This window comes from Taudactylus pleione, unplaced genomic scaffold, assembly GCF_031769625.1.
Source record: "Taudactylus pleione unplaced genomic scaffold, aTauple2 ptg000198l, whole genome shotgun sequence".
NCBI classification, from domain to species: domain Eukaryota; kingdom Metazoa; phylum Chordata; class Amphibia; order Anura; family Myobatrachidae; genus Taudactylus; species Taudactylus pleione.
In genome coordinates, this window is record NW_028284600.1 from 20,262,769 (window position 1) to 20,280,736 (window position 17,968).

The 17,968-nt window shown below is 45.9% G+C and overlaps 1 protein-coding gene across 1 annotated transcript in view; it reads right to left on the reverse strand.

The window, feature by feature from the left end:
* The window catches only part of LOC148518911 (opsin-VA-like), a 141,982-nt gene that overhangs the window by 13,855 nt on the left and 110,159 nt on the right, over window positions 1-17,968 (reverse strand). The window contains exons 3-4 of the mRNA XM_088477009.1: window positions 16,096-16,213; window positions 12,988-13,227 (exon numbers count right to left, since the gene is read on the reverse strand). Of these exons, the coding sequence (XP_088333135.1) occupies window positions 12,988-13,227; window positions 16,096-16,213 (358 nt within the window). The remainder of the gene's footprint in view (window positions 1-12,987; window positions 13,228-16,095; window positions 16,214-17,968) is intronic.

Genomic DNA, 17,968 nt, shown 5'->3' on the forward strand with positions numbered 1-17,968 from the left:
GGTTCGGATTCTGAGGAATCCGAACCGCTCCGAACAGGTGGAATCCAAGTCCACCCGAACGCAAGTTCGGGTGTTCCCGCCTGACTCGGATTCCACCTCGAGGCCGAACGTCACCCGTCTGGCGTCAGATTCTCGTGAGAGCCGGGTAACGTTTGGCCTCTATAAAAGGCGCGGTGCCCGGCTGTCGGCGCCATTTCGCGTGACTGTATCCAGACGGAACAGTCACGCTTAGTTAGTTAGTGATAGAGAGGTGAAAAGCGAGACTAGAGTTAGATTACAGTTAGAGAGAGTAGTTCTTGCCACTGTGTGCTCCGTGACTGGGCTTAGCCACTGTGTGTATTATACAGGCTCACTGTGTGTATTATACAGGCTCCGTGACTGGGCTTAGCCCACTGTGTGTATTATACAAGCTCCGTGACTGGGCTTAGCCCACTGTGTGTATTATACAAGCTCCATGACTGGGCTTAGCCCACTGTGTGTATTATACAGGCTCCGTGACTGGGCTTAGCCCACTGTGTGTATTATACAAGCTCCGTGACTGGACTTAGCCAACTGTGTGTATTATACAAGCTCCATGACTGGACTTAGCCAACTGTGTGTATTATACAAGCTCCGTGACTGGACTTAGCCAACTGTGTGTATTATACAAGCTCCGTGACTGAACTTAGCCAACTGTGTGTATTATACAGGCTCCGTGACTGGGCTTAGCCCACTGTGTGTGTATTATACAAGCTCCGTGACTGGACTTAGCCCACTGAGTGTATTATACAAGTTCCATGACAGGGCATAGCCCACTGTGTGTATACAAGCTCCGTGACTCCACTTCATAGTGATAAAGTAATATGGATCACGAGAATGAACCGAGAGGATAGCAGAAACAACAAGCAAATGCTAGCATTGCAACAGCTGGAAGTCCATCACTTTCATCTAAAGCTGATGCTCAAGGGCGTAGAGGCTTTAAAAACTTAGGGAACCTGAAATCAAAAAATCTAGATTTCACAGGGGTAAAGACAAAAAAAAAACCTCTAAAGACTACTACTATTGCAGAGAAACAGAAAATTGGCAACATACCATTCACCACACGTAGCGGCAAGGAAAGACTCAGGCTTTGCCCTTTATTTCTGAGTGGTGGTTCTGCAACTGTCAGTGAGGCATCTTGTGTCTCTCATGACGATAAAAGACCTTTTCAATCAGACTATAGAAGTGTGAAAAAATTTAAAACCAATAAGGCAGTAGATCAAACTGTGTTTTTTGAAACACAAATGTCAGAAATCCCTGAGGAGAGTCTAAGTGGGTCCACGAGTGGCATTGCTATGTGTAAGCCTGACCGTTCAGAGAAGCCGCCCTCCACAGTTTCTTTTCCATCTGTAGTTGTGGGGATGAGCAGTATTGCCGAGGACATAGAAATTGAGGATGCCACTGTGGAATTGCAAGAGGATGAGAGGAATATATGTGCAGCTGACGCTGGCACTAATGAGGATGTTGAGGATGAGGATATTATTTGTATAAGTCAGGCACCAGTGGAAGCAGCTCTTGGCCAAGATAAGAAGGCCATTGCCATGCCTGGGCATAGAACCAACAAATCCACATCTTTTGTGTGGAATTATTTTACCCAAACCCTGACAACGTTTGTCAAGCCATTTGTAGCCTTTGTGGGACCACAGTTAGTAGAGGTCATCTGCAGCGAGCTCATGACAGGTGTTTGATAACAGAAACTACTGCTAAAAAAATAACAACAAGCAGTCCAGCATTAGCTAGATGCCTTCTCTCTACTAAATCCCAGCACCTGCAATCTCCGCCGACAACACCTTCCTCCTCAATATCCTCGGGAATGATCAGTGGTAGTACAGCATCCAATTTGTTAATGCTAAGTCACAGTGGCTCCTCCACTTTCCAGGACACCTCAGAAGAAACTGAATCTTTGAGCGCTAGGCCTGCTGCTGCTGTTGCTGGTGGATCTTCATCCCAGAAGTGGACCAAGAAGACTACTAGTAGTATACCAAAAAAACAATTGACTGTTAAAGAATCTCTTGCAAGGGGAAGCAAGTATGACAGCTCTCACCCTGTCGCACAGCAGATCACTGACGCCATAACAGCTATGCTAATATTAGATCTGCGTCCAATATCCGCAATTAATGCAGTGGGATTTACACAGTTAATTGAGGTCATGTGTCCCCGGTACCAAATTCCATCTCGGTTTCATTTTACCCAAAAAGCCATTCCTCGGCTGTACCAGGACGTTAAACAGAACCTAATTATTGGCCTGCAAAATGCTATTGTACCCACTGTCCACTTAACCACAGATATGTGGACAAGCGGTAGTGGACAAACTAAAGATTACATGACTGTGACGGCCCACTGGGTGGGTGAATCGCCTTCAGCAGCAGCAGTATCTAACAAACAACACCAGCTCATTCAGAGGCAGGCAACTCTGTGCATCACTGGATTCAATAAGAGGCATACCGCTGACAACCTCTTAGAAAAACTAAGAGATGTCATAGAAACATGGCTTACCCCACTTGGACTCTCCTCAGGATTTGTGATTTCTGACAATGCTACAAATATAGTGAAAGCATTACAGCTGGGCAATTCCAACACATCCCCTGTTTTGCTCACACAATAAATTTAGTGGTGCAGGGTTTTTTAAAAAACGACAGAGGCGTGCAGGAGATGCTGTCTGTGGCCCGAAAAATTTCGGGACATTTTCAGCATTCAGCAACAGCGTGCAGGAGATTGCAGCACCTGCAAGAGCAGTTTAATTTGCTCTGCCATCAATTGAAGCAAGAAGTGGAAACAAGGTAGAACTCAACCCTGTATATGCTTCAGCGGATGGAGGAGCAGCAAAAAGCCATCCATAGCTATACGACAAGCCATGACATTGGGAGAGGAGGGGGAATGTACCTTAGCCCAGCACAGTGGAAAGTACTTTCTGTTTTGTGCAAGGTGCTCAAACCATTTGAAGTTGCCACTTATGAAATGAGTGCTGACACTGCTAGCTTGAGTAAGGTGATTCCCCTGATTTCGCTTTTGGAAAAGCAGCTGGAGAAATTGAAGGATGAGATTAAACAAAGTGATTCCGCAAAGTATGCTGGACTGATAGATCAAGTCCTTTGTTCGCTTCGCCAGGATCCACGGGTGGCCAAGATCTTGAAATATGATCATTATATTTTAGCAACCATGCTTGATCCTAGGTTCAAGTCGTATGCTGTGTCTTTCTTTACAACTGGCCCAGATCTTAAAAGAACCAAAGCGCTCCTGGTGAGCAAGTTGGCAGCTGAAGTGACACATGGCACTACGATGACGTCTCCTCCTTCGGTTTCTCCAGCAGCAGCCAGAAAAAAATTCACCTTTTCCAAAAGACCCAGTGGTGATGCAGATAAGTCAAGCCAACATTTTGACATCTGGTCGGCTCTAAAAGATTTGCCCAACACCAGTGACACCTCTACCATAACTCCATCTAATACGATTACCATCCAAAGAATGGTGGAGGATTATTTTCAGGACAATGTACACGTAGACATGTCACAGAGTCCCTTCGAATATTGGAAGAAAAAAAAGGCAATTTGGAGACCCTTGTATAAGCTGGCTTTGCATTACTTAAGCTGCCCACCCTCCAGTGTGTACTCGGAGAGAGTTTTCAGTACAGCCGGGAACCTTGTGAGTGAACGACGAAGGAGGCTACTTCCACAAAATGTAGAAAAAATTATGTCCATTAAAATGAACTGGAAATTTCACGAGGAAAACCTTTCCCGCCAATCACGTCACAGTACAGATACTTCTGTAATGGTGGATTCCAGCGGGGTTGAACTGTTATTATGCGTGAGGAATCGGATGATGTACACACTGATGAGGGTGAGGATGGCAATGATGGTGACATCATGCCACTGTAGACCTGTTGCCTTTAGTAGATTGGAAGATTTTTTTGTGGGGGCCCAAACAAACCAAACACTTCAGCCACAAAGTGGCAGTACCTGTCGCTGAAATGCTTCGTTTGTTAAAGTGTGCATGTCCTTTTTAAGATCCAACATAAGGGTGGGTGGGAGGGCCCAAGGACAATACCATCTAGCACTACCTTTCATTTCTGCCACTGCTGTGTGGCATAGTTTCATAGATGTGGTGTTTTAAACTGTGGTGTCTGTGCCACTGCGCTGCTGCTCTGACGCTTGGTAACCAGTCAGCTCACTGCAACCCTTAGCCAATAATGGTGAAAACAATAATTTAAGCTGTGAGGTGGTCTAAATTGACTGTAAATGACTGGAAATTAATGTTATTGAGGTAAATAACACTCTAGGAAGAAAAAAAAGCCCAATTTATGTCATTTTAGATTTTTTTGCCAATTTTGGCAAAAAATCCAAATCCTAAACTAAAGCCAGTCACCGCAGTTTGGCAAATCCAAATCCAAAGCCGGACGACGAATTAGAACCAAATCCAAATCCGGCAAAAATGGTCCGGCGCACATCCCTAGTTACTACATGTATCTTATTGCACGTTACACGTTATTCCCACAGTGCCAACACATCCGTGCCTCTCATTGCATGCTACGCATTGTTCCCACAGTGCCAACACATGTGTGCCTCTCATTGCATGCTACGAACTGTTCCCACAGTGCCAACACATCCGTGACTCTCATTGCATGCTACGTGCTATTCCCACAGTGCCAACACAACCGCGACTCTCATTGCATGCTACGTGCTATTCCCACAGTGCCAACACATCCGTGACTCTCATTGCATGCTACACGTTGTTTCCACAGTGCCAACACATTTGTGACTCTCACTGCATTATATTAACTGTTCCCACAGTGCCTACAGAATCAGTATGATTTACCACAGGACGCGTGTCTGGCGGTTGGAATCCCAACAGTGCCAACACATCCGTTCCTCTCACTGCATGCTACACGTTGTTCCCACAGTGCCAACACATGTGTGCCTCTCATTGCATGCTATGAACTGTTCCCACAGTGCCAACACATTTGTGCCTCTCATTGCATGCTACTTGCTATTCCCACAGTGCCAACACATGTGTGCCTCTCACTGCATTATATTAACTGTTGTCACAGTGCCTACAGAATCAGTATGATTTACCACAGGACACGTGAAATCCTGATCGTCCTCAGGTAAGTATTAGCTAAATAATTCTACCCCCTAACCCTAACCCTCCCAAGTGCCTAACCCTAATCCCCCCTCTAAGTGCCTAAACCTAACTCTCCTTCCCCACTGCCTAAACCTAAGTCCCCCGGGCGGGTGCCTAACCCTAACCTCCCCCCGGGGGTGCCTAACCCCCCCTTCCCCTAGCCTAAACCTAACCTCCCAGGGGGGTGCCTAATCCTAAATTCCCCCGGGAACCCTCAACCTAACCCTCCCCCCCTGCGGCTATCCACACTCGGTGCCCGGCATCCCTTCGATCGGGATGCCAGGCGTCGGGCTCCCGGTGTATGTCTAATGACAGGCGTCGGCATATCGACGCCTGTCTTTAGACCCTTGCCGGGATATGACTGTCGGGATTAGGTCCACAGGCTTCCCAACTGCGTACCGTGCCTACACATGTGTGCCTTTAATTGCACGCTATGCACTGTTCCCACATTGGCAACACCTCTGTGTACCTTATTGCATGTTACATACTGTACTAACAGTGCCAATGTATCCGTGTACTGTATTGCACGCTACCAAACTAACCACCTCTTGTAGTATCACAGCTATACCGCTTTTGGTGTGTTCACCACACCAGTAGAAGAAAAATGGCTTCACAGTGGCATTTGCTATTTCTAGTCTGGCACATGTGCAGATTCCAGACCATCGGGAATCTGCGATCAGCAGCGCACGCTAAATCGGCAGAGACATATGGAGAGATCGGCTACCATGTATGTGCTGGATCAAACTTACAGTAACTGCCGGTGATCGCTAATGCAAATGGATTGATCTGTCTGTCGACAGACCAAATTTATCTTGAAACAGGCTTGCCGACATTTAGCTCCCTCTTTCTGGGAGGGCGCTGTCGGGCTTACACTGCTGGGGGTGTGACGCGGTGAAAGGGGGCATGGCCCGGCCGGTGACGCGTCATTGGGGGCGGAGCATGAGGGAGTGACAGCGTGATCATGTCATCATGGCTCCACCCCCTCTTCACAATGCCATGATTAATGGCATTGTGCAGCCAGGGGCGGAGCCACGATGACGCGATTCAGTGCGAATCTCGTCACCAGCCCCCCGCTGCCGGGGATTATACTTACAACCAAGGGGGGGTGCGGACACGTCGCTGGGGGCCGGGAGACTTGCCTGCCTTTCCAGGGGCCGGGAGCGGCACCCGATTTTCGGGAGGCTCCCGGCCAAATCGGGAGGGTAGGCAAGGATGTTTCTGGGTGATGATGTGTTTGTAAGGAACAGCCCCATTTTGTGGGAGTATCATGGGGTGGTAATTCAACTGATATACTGTATTGTAGCGTTTGGACAGAGATAGGACGTCTGTTTCTGCTGGAGCTTTTGCACCTAGATGGGGCTGGTGCAAATCCAGATACTAATGATTGTTTCCGCAGACAGAAACCCAGTGGACGGGACAGGCTTCACTTTCAGTCACGTTTTCTGCACACTTCAATGGATTCTGACAATACTAATTGAATCCGGCCCTTTGTTTGTTTCTAGACAAGACAAAAGCACATGCTGCATTTCTCGCATGGCAAAAGAAATCCCCTCATTTTACACATGTAGCAATGATCCAGGAGAGCTGCAGTAATCGTCATATTTTTTCTTAATAATCCAGACGCGCTTGTCAGTTTAAAGGCACATTGTCACCGTCACCATCACTGTGATTGCCAAGTAAATGCCGGGTACACACTAGACGATATGTCAACCGATCCAGCGGTTCGGAACGACATATCGGGCACATTGCATAGTTGCCTACCTTTCAGTTGCTCTTCCCGGGAGAAGCCCGGGTAAGAGAAGCAGCAGGGGGGGTGACGGGGGCGGGGCCTGACAAATCGCGCCATTAAGCCCCGCCCCCTCGCTGTAAAATTGCCGCGATTGGTTAAAATTTGCATATGGGGCGGGGCCAAACAACGTGATTCACGTAGAATCACGTCTTAAGCCCCGCCCCCTACACGGAGACCCGCGATCGCCGCCAGAATTCTCCTCATTCTGCCCACTTCACTAGGAAGTGGGCAGAATGCGGGAGAAATGCCTACCCTTCCGGGGGTGCGGGGGGTTACCCGAAAAATCGGGAGCCTCCCGCGAAAACCGGGAGGGTAGGCATGTATGGCACATTGTCTAGTGTGCAGCCACTATGACGCTAACGATGCGCGCTCACGTGAGTTGTCAGCGACATCCTCCATCGGCCCTACATGCAGGGCTGATGGGGATGTTGTTAGCAAGGGCCATGCTGCCGAATGCAGCTTGGCCCCCATCGTCGCTCCGTCGCTGCCTGCATCAGCAAGTGTGCATGTAGTACTTGCCAATGCTGGCTCCCCCGCCGGGTCCTGTCGTTGCCAAGGTCAGGCTGGGTACATATCGTCTAGTGTGTATCTAGCCTAAAGCTTTTCTTGCGCACAATGGCCAGAGATCTTTATGAGAAATGGGCCTTGCGGGCTAAAACTGGGCAGCGACCTCACAAATCTGGGTGTGCAGGCTGACTTCATTGTTCGATCATAGCGTACAGATGGAGATAGGATGCCTGCTTCAGATGGATCTTTAGCACCTAGCATGTGGTGGGCGCAGGCCCAAATACTACTGATGATGGCCAAGACTACAGATGGGAAAGCAGCAGGTGGGATTGGCTTTCACGGGATGTAGTTAATATGCCGGCGGACGCAAAATGCAGGCACCGCTATCCCAAAGGAGATCAGGATATCGGCGTCGGCATCATGAATGCCGAAATCCTGAATTTTAGGACCCGGGTAAGTATCACCTCGGGAGGTTAGGATTAGGCACCACCAGGGGAGGTTAGGGTTAGGCACCACCAAGGGAGGGTTAGGGGGGAGAGGGGAAGGCTTAGGCTACTTACCACCCCTATCGAGATCTTCACTGATCGGGCTTCCCCCGGCATATCATACCCAACCCGCTATCACATGTGGTAGCATGGATTTTCAGGATACATGGGCCAATTTTAGCATTAGCATAACAAAGTACATAGGATGCGGTGACTCAGAACCAGCCCTGGTTTGTGGGGTATTTACCATGACTACAAGGCAGCAACAGTGTCCAAGCCATTGTAATCTGTACCGTTTCCAATCTTGAATTGCCTGGAGAACCAGTGCTCAATTTCACTGTTCATCAAAGCAACTTTGTAAGGGCTGCGGAACACTTGTGGCGCCATATAAAGAAACAATAATAATAATTATAATAATAATAATAAAAGCAATGATTCCAAATGGTAGAAATAAATAAACACTATTAAGCATTGTGACCATGACAATGACGGTAATTATGAAAAATCTGTGGCTTGGGGGGCCTATTCATCATCGCCTAATTTATACAAAAGCAGGTGAGAATTAACATTTTCACCTAGTGTACTTTTGTATAAATGAAGTGTCAGGGCTATTCATTATAATTAGGGATGAGCGGGTTCGGTTCTCAGAGAACCGAGCCCACCCGAATTTTGTAGATCCGAGTCGGATCCAAGCAAACTCGGAGTTTCCCACCTGATTCGGATCTTGAAACCGAGGCAAAACCATAGAGTCAGAAATCTTGCGGTTCGTGAGCTTACGTCTCTATGATCAATGTAGTATATAGGGACTACGCGGCGGACGCCATTTCACTCCGGCTGTGGAGACTGAACAGGGAGGGTGGGTAGTGTAGGGCTGGGAGAGTGGTGCTGTGTGCTGTGTCCTGGGCTGGTGCACTGCTGAACCACTCTGGGCTGGTGCTGCTGAGTGTTGATCCATTCCCGGCTGGTGCTCTGCTGTCTGCTGTGTCCTGGGGTGCTGCAGTGCTGAACCATTCTGGGCTGGTGCTCTGCTGTCTGCTGTGTCCATCTGGGCTGGTGCAGAATACATCTGGGCTGGTGCTGCGTCCATCTGGGCCCAAGTTCTGGACTCCCCCCCCAAACCAAGGAGTTCATTGTGTGGCAATGTTTCACTGCCGTGCGTTTGTGCTGCTGCTCTGTTGCTTACTTTAGCCAGCCAGTTCGCTGCAGCCTTTGGCCTGTATTGGTGAAAAATAATGAAATCAATATGGAGAGCTGTGAGGTGGTTAAAAATGCCCAGAAATGCCTGAAAATGATTGTTATTAAGGTTAATAATACTGTAGGAACAAAAACAGGCCCAAATTACGTGGTTTTAGCGGTTATATCATTTTCGGGAAAAAATACAGATCTAAAACCAAACCAAAACCTAAAAACCAAACGGCAAGGAAAAAAATCCAAAACCAGACTCAGATCCAAAACCAGGGGAGATCCAGATCCACAACCAAAACACGGGTGTCGGCGCACATCTCTGATTATAATGTTAACTTAGAAGATATCACTGATATCAAGCTCCACAAATACAAACTTGATCAAGCTTCAAAAATACAAATTTTCCGGAGCTTGACTGTGGGAACATTCGCATTCTTTAGATGGCATCTGTTCCCACATCCCCTCTGCACCCCTTTGGGAAGGATTCCTGGTGGCGAACAGGGATCCATTCGGGTACCTCTGGTACTGCTCGGCTCTTTCACATTGTGGTCTACACTTCACCCACACCTGCAGGCCAGGAAGCAGAAGAGGTGCCAAAACAGGTAAAATCATGTAATGTGGACTTGTTTACATGCAGTTCAAAACCCGAGGTTTGGTTTTTAATTCCAAACTTACAGTATAGCAGACCCGAGCCGGGAATCGATTTGACTCTGAACCCCAAAGCTCGGGTGAGTTCGGTTTTCAAGAAAGCCGAACCGCACGTTTCTAATTTTAATTTGCAACCCATCGTTTCTGTGTGTTGCTGTGATTTACTGTCACCCCAACAATGATTATTTGGTAATTTTTCTGTCTGGCTCCATCATTTCTTATGGCCTGACATCCTCACCATCATCTTTTTTAGATCCCCAGTGATTATCCTCATTTAGCACCTCCAACTTCCATTATAAAATTCCCCTTCTGGCCTCTCGGAGAGGACAGACTTTTTTTCTCACCATGATGGCCGCTGCTTTGAACTTTTTTCATCCAGACCTTGTTCAGTGTCCGAATCCTTTAGCGCTCTTACCTCACTCTCAGTCCATCACTTGATCATCTGCTAGCTCTCCTCCACTGCTTTAACCCACTCTACCAAACCTCCTTATACTCACAGAAGTCTCAGTTTTATGTATTTTTGACAACTTTCCACCTCTCTCCAACAACTTCTCTCCCCAATTTCTAGACTGTAATGCTGGGTACACACTGGGCGATATATTGGCTGATCAATTGTTCGGCCAATATATCATGCCCCCGTCGGCCAGTGTGTACAGACTATATGTCTGTGAACAACGTCATTCACAGATATATCGCATTGGGTGTGCTGCACAGCAAATGAACAGATATGTCTGCATACATATCTGTCCATTGGCAAGTGTGTACGGGCGATCAGCCGATCGCCCGTACACAGGGGTGCAGAGAGGGGAGGGTGGAGCCGCGAGTGGGTACTACTTACCCGGGTCCGGCACAGCTCTCCATCCACAGCAGCCCAGCACGCGCTGCTGTGTTCTGGGCTGCACTGGGAGACTGTCCAAGGCTGCTAAAGCAGCAGCCCGAGCAGTCTCCTATGCTACAGGGGGGAGCTATCACGCCCCCCACTGGCTGTGCACTGGGCTGAGGGGCACACAGCGCCCCCCTCCCCAGCGCAGCAAATGTTTTTTTTTGGAGGGGGTGTGTGGCCACGCCTTCCATGATTAGACCACGCCCCCTACCCAACCCCGGCCGCCGGGACCCGCTGCAGCATGCAGATGATGGTCGTTCAGTGTGTATGAACGACCATCATCTGCAAATATATCTGTCAAGTGTGTACCCACCTTAACTCCCAGATCTCTGGCAGTATCATGACAAACCAATACTCCAGCAACAGCCCTTAATCAAATAGCTCCATCTGCTATTTACTCTCAGCGTGAACATGATCTTGTCCATTGCACATTAAAGGGGAACACAATTCCTTAAAAAACTTTCTTGCAAAGTAAAACAACATTGGCAAAAGTCTCCTCTAATGACTTTCTGAAATTTACTCAGGGACAGATTAAGGCCACACGGGCCTGAGGCTGAAAATGATCAAGGGCCTATTGTGAGAAACAGAGGAGGGGTGACCAGTGCTGTTTGGGTGTGGCCAGTGCCATGTAGGTGGGTAAACCACCTGCTCTTTCAGCCCAAATATCTCAATAAATACATAAAAGTAGACAAAATCCATAATTTTGTGAGGAAAATAGAAATACAATTTTGCCATCTATGATTTATGGCTGCCCATGTGGCTGGTTATTATTATCATACTGTCCTGATGATGGGCTTGTTTGTATGAGGAGGCCTGTAGTTGGTCTTGAATATAATTTTATCTGCTACTTCTGGCTAAATTCTCTGGACATAGCCAAACATTATTGGGCCTATTCATCAACACTAAAATAAAATTTTTAAGGACATTTTCCTTAATTAACGTTATTTGAGTATTCATGAACATACTTAACACAGGAGATATCACTGATATCTCCTTGCTAAGTCCCCCTGTGTTAATTTCCACACTCCCCATACATTAGTATGGGGATATGGAAATTATAGTATTCATCAAATTCCGAAAATTATGTATTTTCGGAATTTGATGGTGTTACCATACGCCACTGTGACGTATGGTATAGTAGGTAACACTTACCTGCTTCCAGCTGGGCATGTCCCCCGGCGTCTTCCTCCATCGCTCTGGGCTCTCCTCAGGCTCCGTCTGCTATGCTGTCATGTGTTCTCCCCAGCAGAGCACAATAAAGTTTAGAAAAAAAAAATTTTTTTTTTCTAAACTACTGAGTTCTGCTGGGAGAACACATTACAGCATAGCAGACGGAGCCTGAGGCTGCTGCGCGAGCAGGTAAGTCGGGGACAGGGGGGAGGTGAGCGGAGGGGGGAGGGGGGGACACACAAAATTACCGCAGCTGTAGGCAGTGCTGCGCATGCGCTGGGTTAACGAATGTAACAGCGCATGCGCAGCACGGATTCCAGCTGCGGTAAGTTAGTGTGGATAGAGATAACTATCTATTTTCTGAAAAGCTGTCATCACAAAAATGGCAGCTTTTCGGAATAGATAGTTTTGGAGAGGAGGAATGGTGAAATCCTCTGGTAATTAGGTAGAACTCCATGCGAGTTCTAAATGTAATTACCTAAAGAGAAAGTTTAGGTATGATGAATAGGGCCCTATATCTCTAATTTATCCTCAGGCTTCTTGTAGATGTACTTCTGTAATGTGGATAACAGAAGTTGCATCACTGCCATCCACTTGTTATTCAGGAAGTGCCTCTGCGGCCATCGTTAAGCATAGGTGCAGCTAGTAAAGACACACGTCTGCTGCTCTGCAGAGTCCTGTGGTGGTTTGCACACAGACCACTTGACACTTTTAACCCCAAACTCTGGAGTTGTTAGAAAAGGTCAGACAATTGCAGCTGTTTCTTTTGTGGAAATTCACATTAGTTATAACCCCAAACACCTCTAAAATACAGTAATGTATCTTCTCAACTCCAACGAAAAACCCCTTCAAATACCATCAGCGCCGAAGTGTTTGTTATCTACTTCACGATTAACATGATTCAGCATGAAATGGTATCTTCCTTCTCCAGAAACAACCTACTCACATTCTTTCCCGTACCTTTGTAGTAAAGTGAAGCATCTGATCTCTTCTGCTCCTACTCTACTACCTGGATGCTATTGCTCCACTAAGCACTTCTGTTAAAGTCAGTGGCGTATGCTGGCACTACTGTACTGTATATGAATCAATATTACTAAAGGGAAAAAAAAACAGGTAAGACAATAATTCAAGATATCCCATAGAGTGTTCTGTTACCTGGTGTGCAATGTATGTTATACATACTGTACCTGTTTGTTCATAAATACATAAATAATAGGGTTGTACATGGAAGCAGTTTTTGCAAAGAATGCTGGGATTGCTGAGAGACGTGGGTCCAGCTGGATAGTAGGGTGTGCTGTGACAAGGATAGAGAAGGTAGCGTATGGTGACCAGCATATGAGAAAAGCCAGGATCATTATTATAACCATTCGCGTGACTTCTTTCTCTGGTTTTCTGGTAGAACCCAATCTACTTTGTGTGTCCGAAACCTATGGAAACAGTAATTTACAGATGTAAGTTGCGCTATACTTCAGTTCACGCATTGCTTGTTTTCAGCAATTAATTTATACAGAAAGATTGTTACTTGTCTAGCACTTCCCATCTACTTTCCAGTTGCACATAACCAATCAGCTAGGGAACACAACCATCTGTTAGCATTAGTATTAGAGCTTGATCCATCTGTGTCCTGGGACAGTGACAATGACAATGCTCTCATAGGAGTCAATAATCCCAGTCCAAAGGAATGTACTGTAGTCATGATGTCGGCATTTACAATGTCAACACCACAATGTTGACTGTTATCAAATCAACACTGTTGAAATGTCTACATTGAACATGTCGGCATCTGCAAAATGTTGACATGTTTACAAATGTCAACATTCTGCAGGGACTGGAAGGTTAAGCACTAGGGGAGGGCTAGGGTTAGGCTACGGGTGGGGAGGGTTAGAGTTAGGCACTAGAGGGAGGGCTAGGGTAGGCTATGGAGAGGATGGTTTAGATTAGGCACTAGAGGAGGGCTAGGGTTAGGCAACAGGAGGTGGTGGGTTAAGGTTAGGCTACGGGAGGGGATGGTTAGGGTAAGACACTAGAGGAGGGTTTGGGCTAGACTACGAGATGGGAGGGTTAGTGTTAGACACTAGGGGAGTGCTAGAGTTAGGCTAAGGAAGGGAACGTTAGGGCTAGACACTAGGGGGAGGGCTAGGGTTAGGCTACGGGAAGGGAGGGATAGGGTTATGCACTAGTGAGAGGGGAGGGTTAAAGTTAGGCTATGGGAGGGGAGACTTAAGGTTAGGCACTAGGGGAAGGCTAGGGATAGGCTACGGGAGGGGAGGGTTAGATATTAGGGGAGGGCTAGGGTTAGGCCACAGGAGGGGAAGGAAAGGGTTAGGCATTAGGTGAGGGCTAGGCCAGTGGCTCTAAATCTGGATGCCGTGGCACTCTGGAGTAACACAGAGCACTTGCAAGGGTGCCAGGTGTTGGTGGTCCAGTACCAAAATGATGAATATCAAGATAATTTATCACACCCCAATCCTAATATACACAACCTAGCCTGCATATAAGGGGCATATTTAGATAGTGTGAATGCCTTTGTGTCAAAAATGCAGATGTACTGTAAAATCCATTCAACCAAAACAAATTCAAATACAGAATGTATATGCCGAGTCACATGCAGCTTAAGATATGTAAAAATGAAAGTAGGGGCTGTGCTAATGGATCCTAATCTCTACGACCTAAGGAGAACAAGTGCGTTAATAATTAAGAATATAAATAACTTAAAAATAATTTAAAAACACAGTATCACAAGTTATAAAAAAATAACAAAGCATAAAAGAAAAAGAAAATGTCCAACTTAAAATTACAATGCATTTGAATTCAACCATGCCTGAGGAAGCAGCCTGGGGCAGTGAAATGCATTGCAATTTTAAGTGAGAATTAATTTTTTTCTATTATACTTTATTTTTAAGCCTGATTATTAACTTGTGATACTGTGTTTTTACATTATTTTAAAATAATTTGTATTTTTAATAATTCCTCTAACCATTGTTGTCTACAATAGTGAAAATGATTTTGTTATTTTAAATTCCGTTGATCCATGACAATAGTGAGTTGTATTATGATGCCATTAATCTAACTAATAAATTTGATTATTAATTATCAATTATTTGTTGGGTCATCCGTTATTGGCCAATAACAGTCCATATTTCATGTTTGTGTAAGAGGATGTTTGACCACTGATATCTGAAGTGCTGACACTACCTGTAACAGTCCTATATTGCTCAGCTCCCATTTATGGAGAGTAAGGGACTAGGGGCCTGATTCAGACCCGCTCGCAAGCGCTATGCGCTCCTAAGCGGGTCGATGGTTGTGCATTGCTATGGTTTACAAACCATAGACTCGTCGCAAGCCCGATGGTTGCGATGGTCGTGACCATCGCGACCATCACCTGGCTGCTCGCAAAAGCTGTGGGTGGTCACCCACAGCTTAGCGATCGGCCACGAGGCCATTTTTTTTTCAAAAAAGCGGCCGCCCTGATTCAGAGTGAGCGTTCGCTTTTTGCGAGCGGCTCTGAATCAGGCCCAAGGTTTGGATAACGGAAGTGTCACAATGAAGTTTTGATCTATAAAGTACCCTTCTCAGCATTTTAAGATATATGTGACTCAGAATTGTGAAGTTGTAATTTGTAACAATACGCTATTATGCCTTCAGTATGTTTCATGGTTTCCAGGCCGCACAAATAATTGTGTGGTTTTTCACTTTAGTCCATCCCCTTCTCCTCTTTTTTTTTTCAAACCCTTAGCCCTGTCTCCTTTAGGTGCTAGTACTGAGAGTTCCAGTTTCTATTATACTTCTGATACAGAATAGTAGAAAATAAATCATGTCTGTAAAACTATTGCTCGTCAGTACATTTTTATATACTTATGAATGATCAGGGGCGTAACTAGGTATTTGAAGGCCCCATAGCAAAGTTTGTAAAGGGCCCCTTTATACCACCCAATGGTGAAAAATGTATATAACATAGAGGTTTTCAAACTCAGTTCTGAAGGCACCGTTACAGTCCAGGTTTTAAGTATAACCATGCTTGGGCACAGGTAACTTAATTAGTACCTCACTCTTTTGATTTAACCATCTGTGCCCAAACATGGATATCCTTAAAACCTGGACCGTTAGGGTGCCTTGCGGACTGAGTTTGGGAACCTCTGAATAACACATGTAACTTTGGCAAAGAAGATGGGAGCCATATCAGCTGCACCCCTTGCACCTATGGTAGTTACGCCCATGGCTATGATTATGAGCTATCTTAGCATCTGTTATACTACTAATCTCAGCCCCTCGTCATCATCGGTACAGCTACTTACCTTTCTCAGCTTTCTCATTACCTTTCCATAAGACACAAATATGAGCATCAGAGGTAGCACAAAACACGTGGTAAGGAATGTGATAATGTAGGTTTGATCGTTCACTGTTCCTGAGTACCTGTGCCAAAAATACAAGAAATTCAATATTAGTCAGTGACTGACAGGAGAGTTGCAGTTATAACTATTATGTAAATTCTAGCCACTTAAAATGTTAATCATTTAATTGAAAATGTAGCTCTGTGAATATACATTTAGAGATACACAATAGCTATTAGAGCTTTGGGGAAATGTAGCAACTTTAGAAAACATGTTGAGTCATGATGCAGATCATGTACAGTAGTTTGGCAAATGTGGATTGAAATATCTACAGTAACAGATAGACAATGTCTACATAGACACCAAATTTTAGACAGTCAATAGGTCGACAGAGACAAAAGGTCGACAGGAACAAAAGGTCGTCGCACTAAATGTTGACATGTGTCGACCATTTTTGTGTCAACCATTTCCATGTAGGCCTTTGGACCCTGTCGACCATGTGTAGCTGCCGACATTCTTACATGTCGACATTTAGCGTGTCGACATTTTGTCCCTGTCGACCTATTGACTGTCTAACATCTGGTGTCTATCTAGACATTGTCTACCTTTTTACTGTATCTTAGACCGGATCCCAGCTTGGCTTAGAATGTACATCATTAGGTTTATTGGCAGCTAGCAGGGAGCTTGGTGTAATCATCACTGCTAGTGAAGAACACTGAGAGGTATATACTTAAAAGAGGAGGGGGCCCATGTGCATTCTCCGTGCAGGGCCCCCTCCTCTCTCCCCGGCAGCCGGCAGCTGTCTGATGCAGCTGGCCGGCCACCGCATAAGCAGTAGACTCTGGGCACTACAGTGTGCCCGGAGTCTACTGCGCATGAGTAGAACGGGAAAAATGGCCGCGGCGGCCATTTTCCGGTGTTCGTGCAGCGCTGAAACCCAGCGCGGGACCACGGATATGTGAGTTTTAAATTATATGGGTGCAGGCAGGGTCTGCGGTGTGGGGCCCCGCACACCTTGCACCCATTATAGATACGCCCCTGGGTGTAGACACTAAAGTGCTGATACAGTTTATAGAAGGTACTAGATAAATAAGTAAAATCTGATTGGTTGCTATGCTATTGGGTGCTGTGGGCACTTTTGTAAGCCCGCACTTTAGTAAATATATCCTTGAGAACGTTGAGGAGCTCTTTAAAATAAGCACATTCATACTTATATTATTAAGTACATCCATAGATAGCATACTGGTAGGGTAATCGGCTTCTGACAAAATGAATCCTAGTTTGGGTACATGTGGTAGAGAACACAGGCTGTTAGATTGCCTGGACCCAGGACCTGAGAGAGGGGAGGACTGGGTACCAATCATCCGGGCCCAGCGGTGCCACAACCTCCTTGTATCACTTCAGCCCACTAGGAAAGATGGTTTTAGCAACCAAACATAAAGAGAGGACTTTCCGTAGATCATCATCATGTGATAGCATTACCTCGGTAGTAGTGGAGAGAGAATGACAGATTATTGCTATAAGGTTTTTGATAGGGAACTGTAACACATTTGGGGATTTGGCAATACAGTAGGTTGTTTATCTGAGTATAACATGTAATTCCCACATACAATAAATGAGAATTTGTGCAGAACCCTTACACATGTGAGACAAACACGGTAGGCCTTATTCAGACTCAGCATTAATTGGAGAGAGATAAAGTGGAGAGAAATAAAGTACCAAACAATCAGCTCCTAACTGTCACTTTATCAATGAGTGCTATTCTTGTTAGCACTCTGTACTAATCTAAAATGGTGCTCCAGCCAATCAGCTCCTAACTGCCATGTGTTTGAAAAAT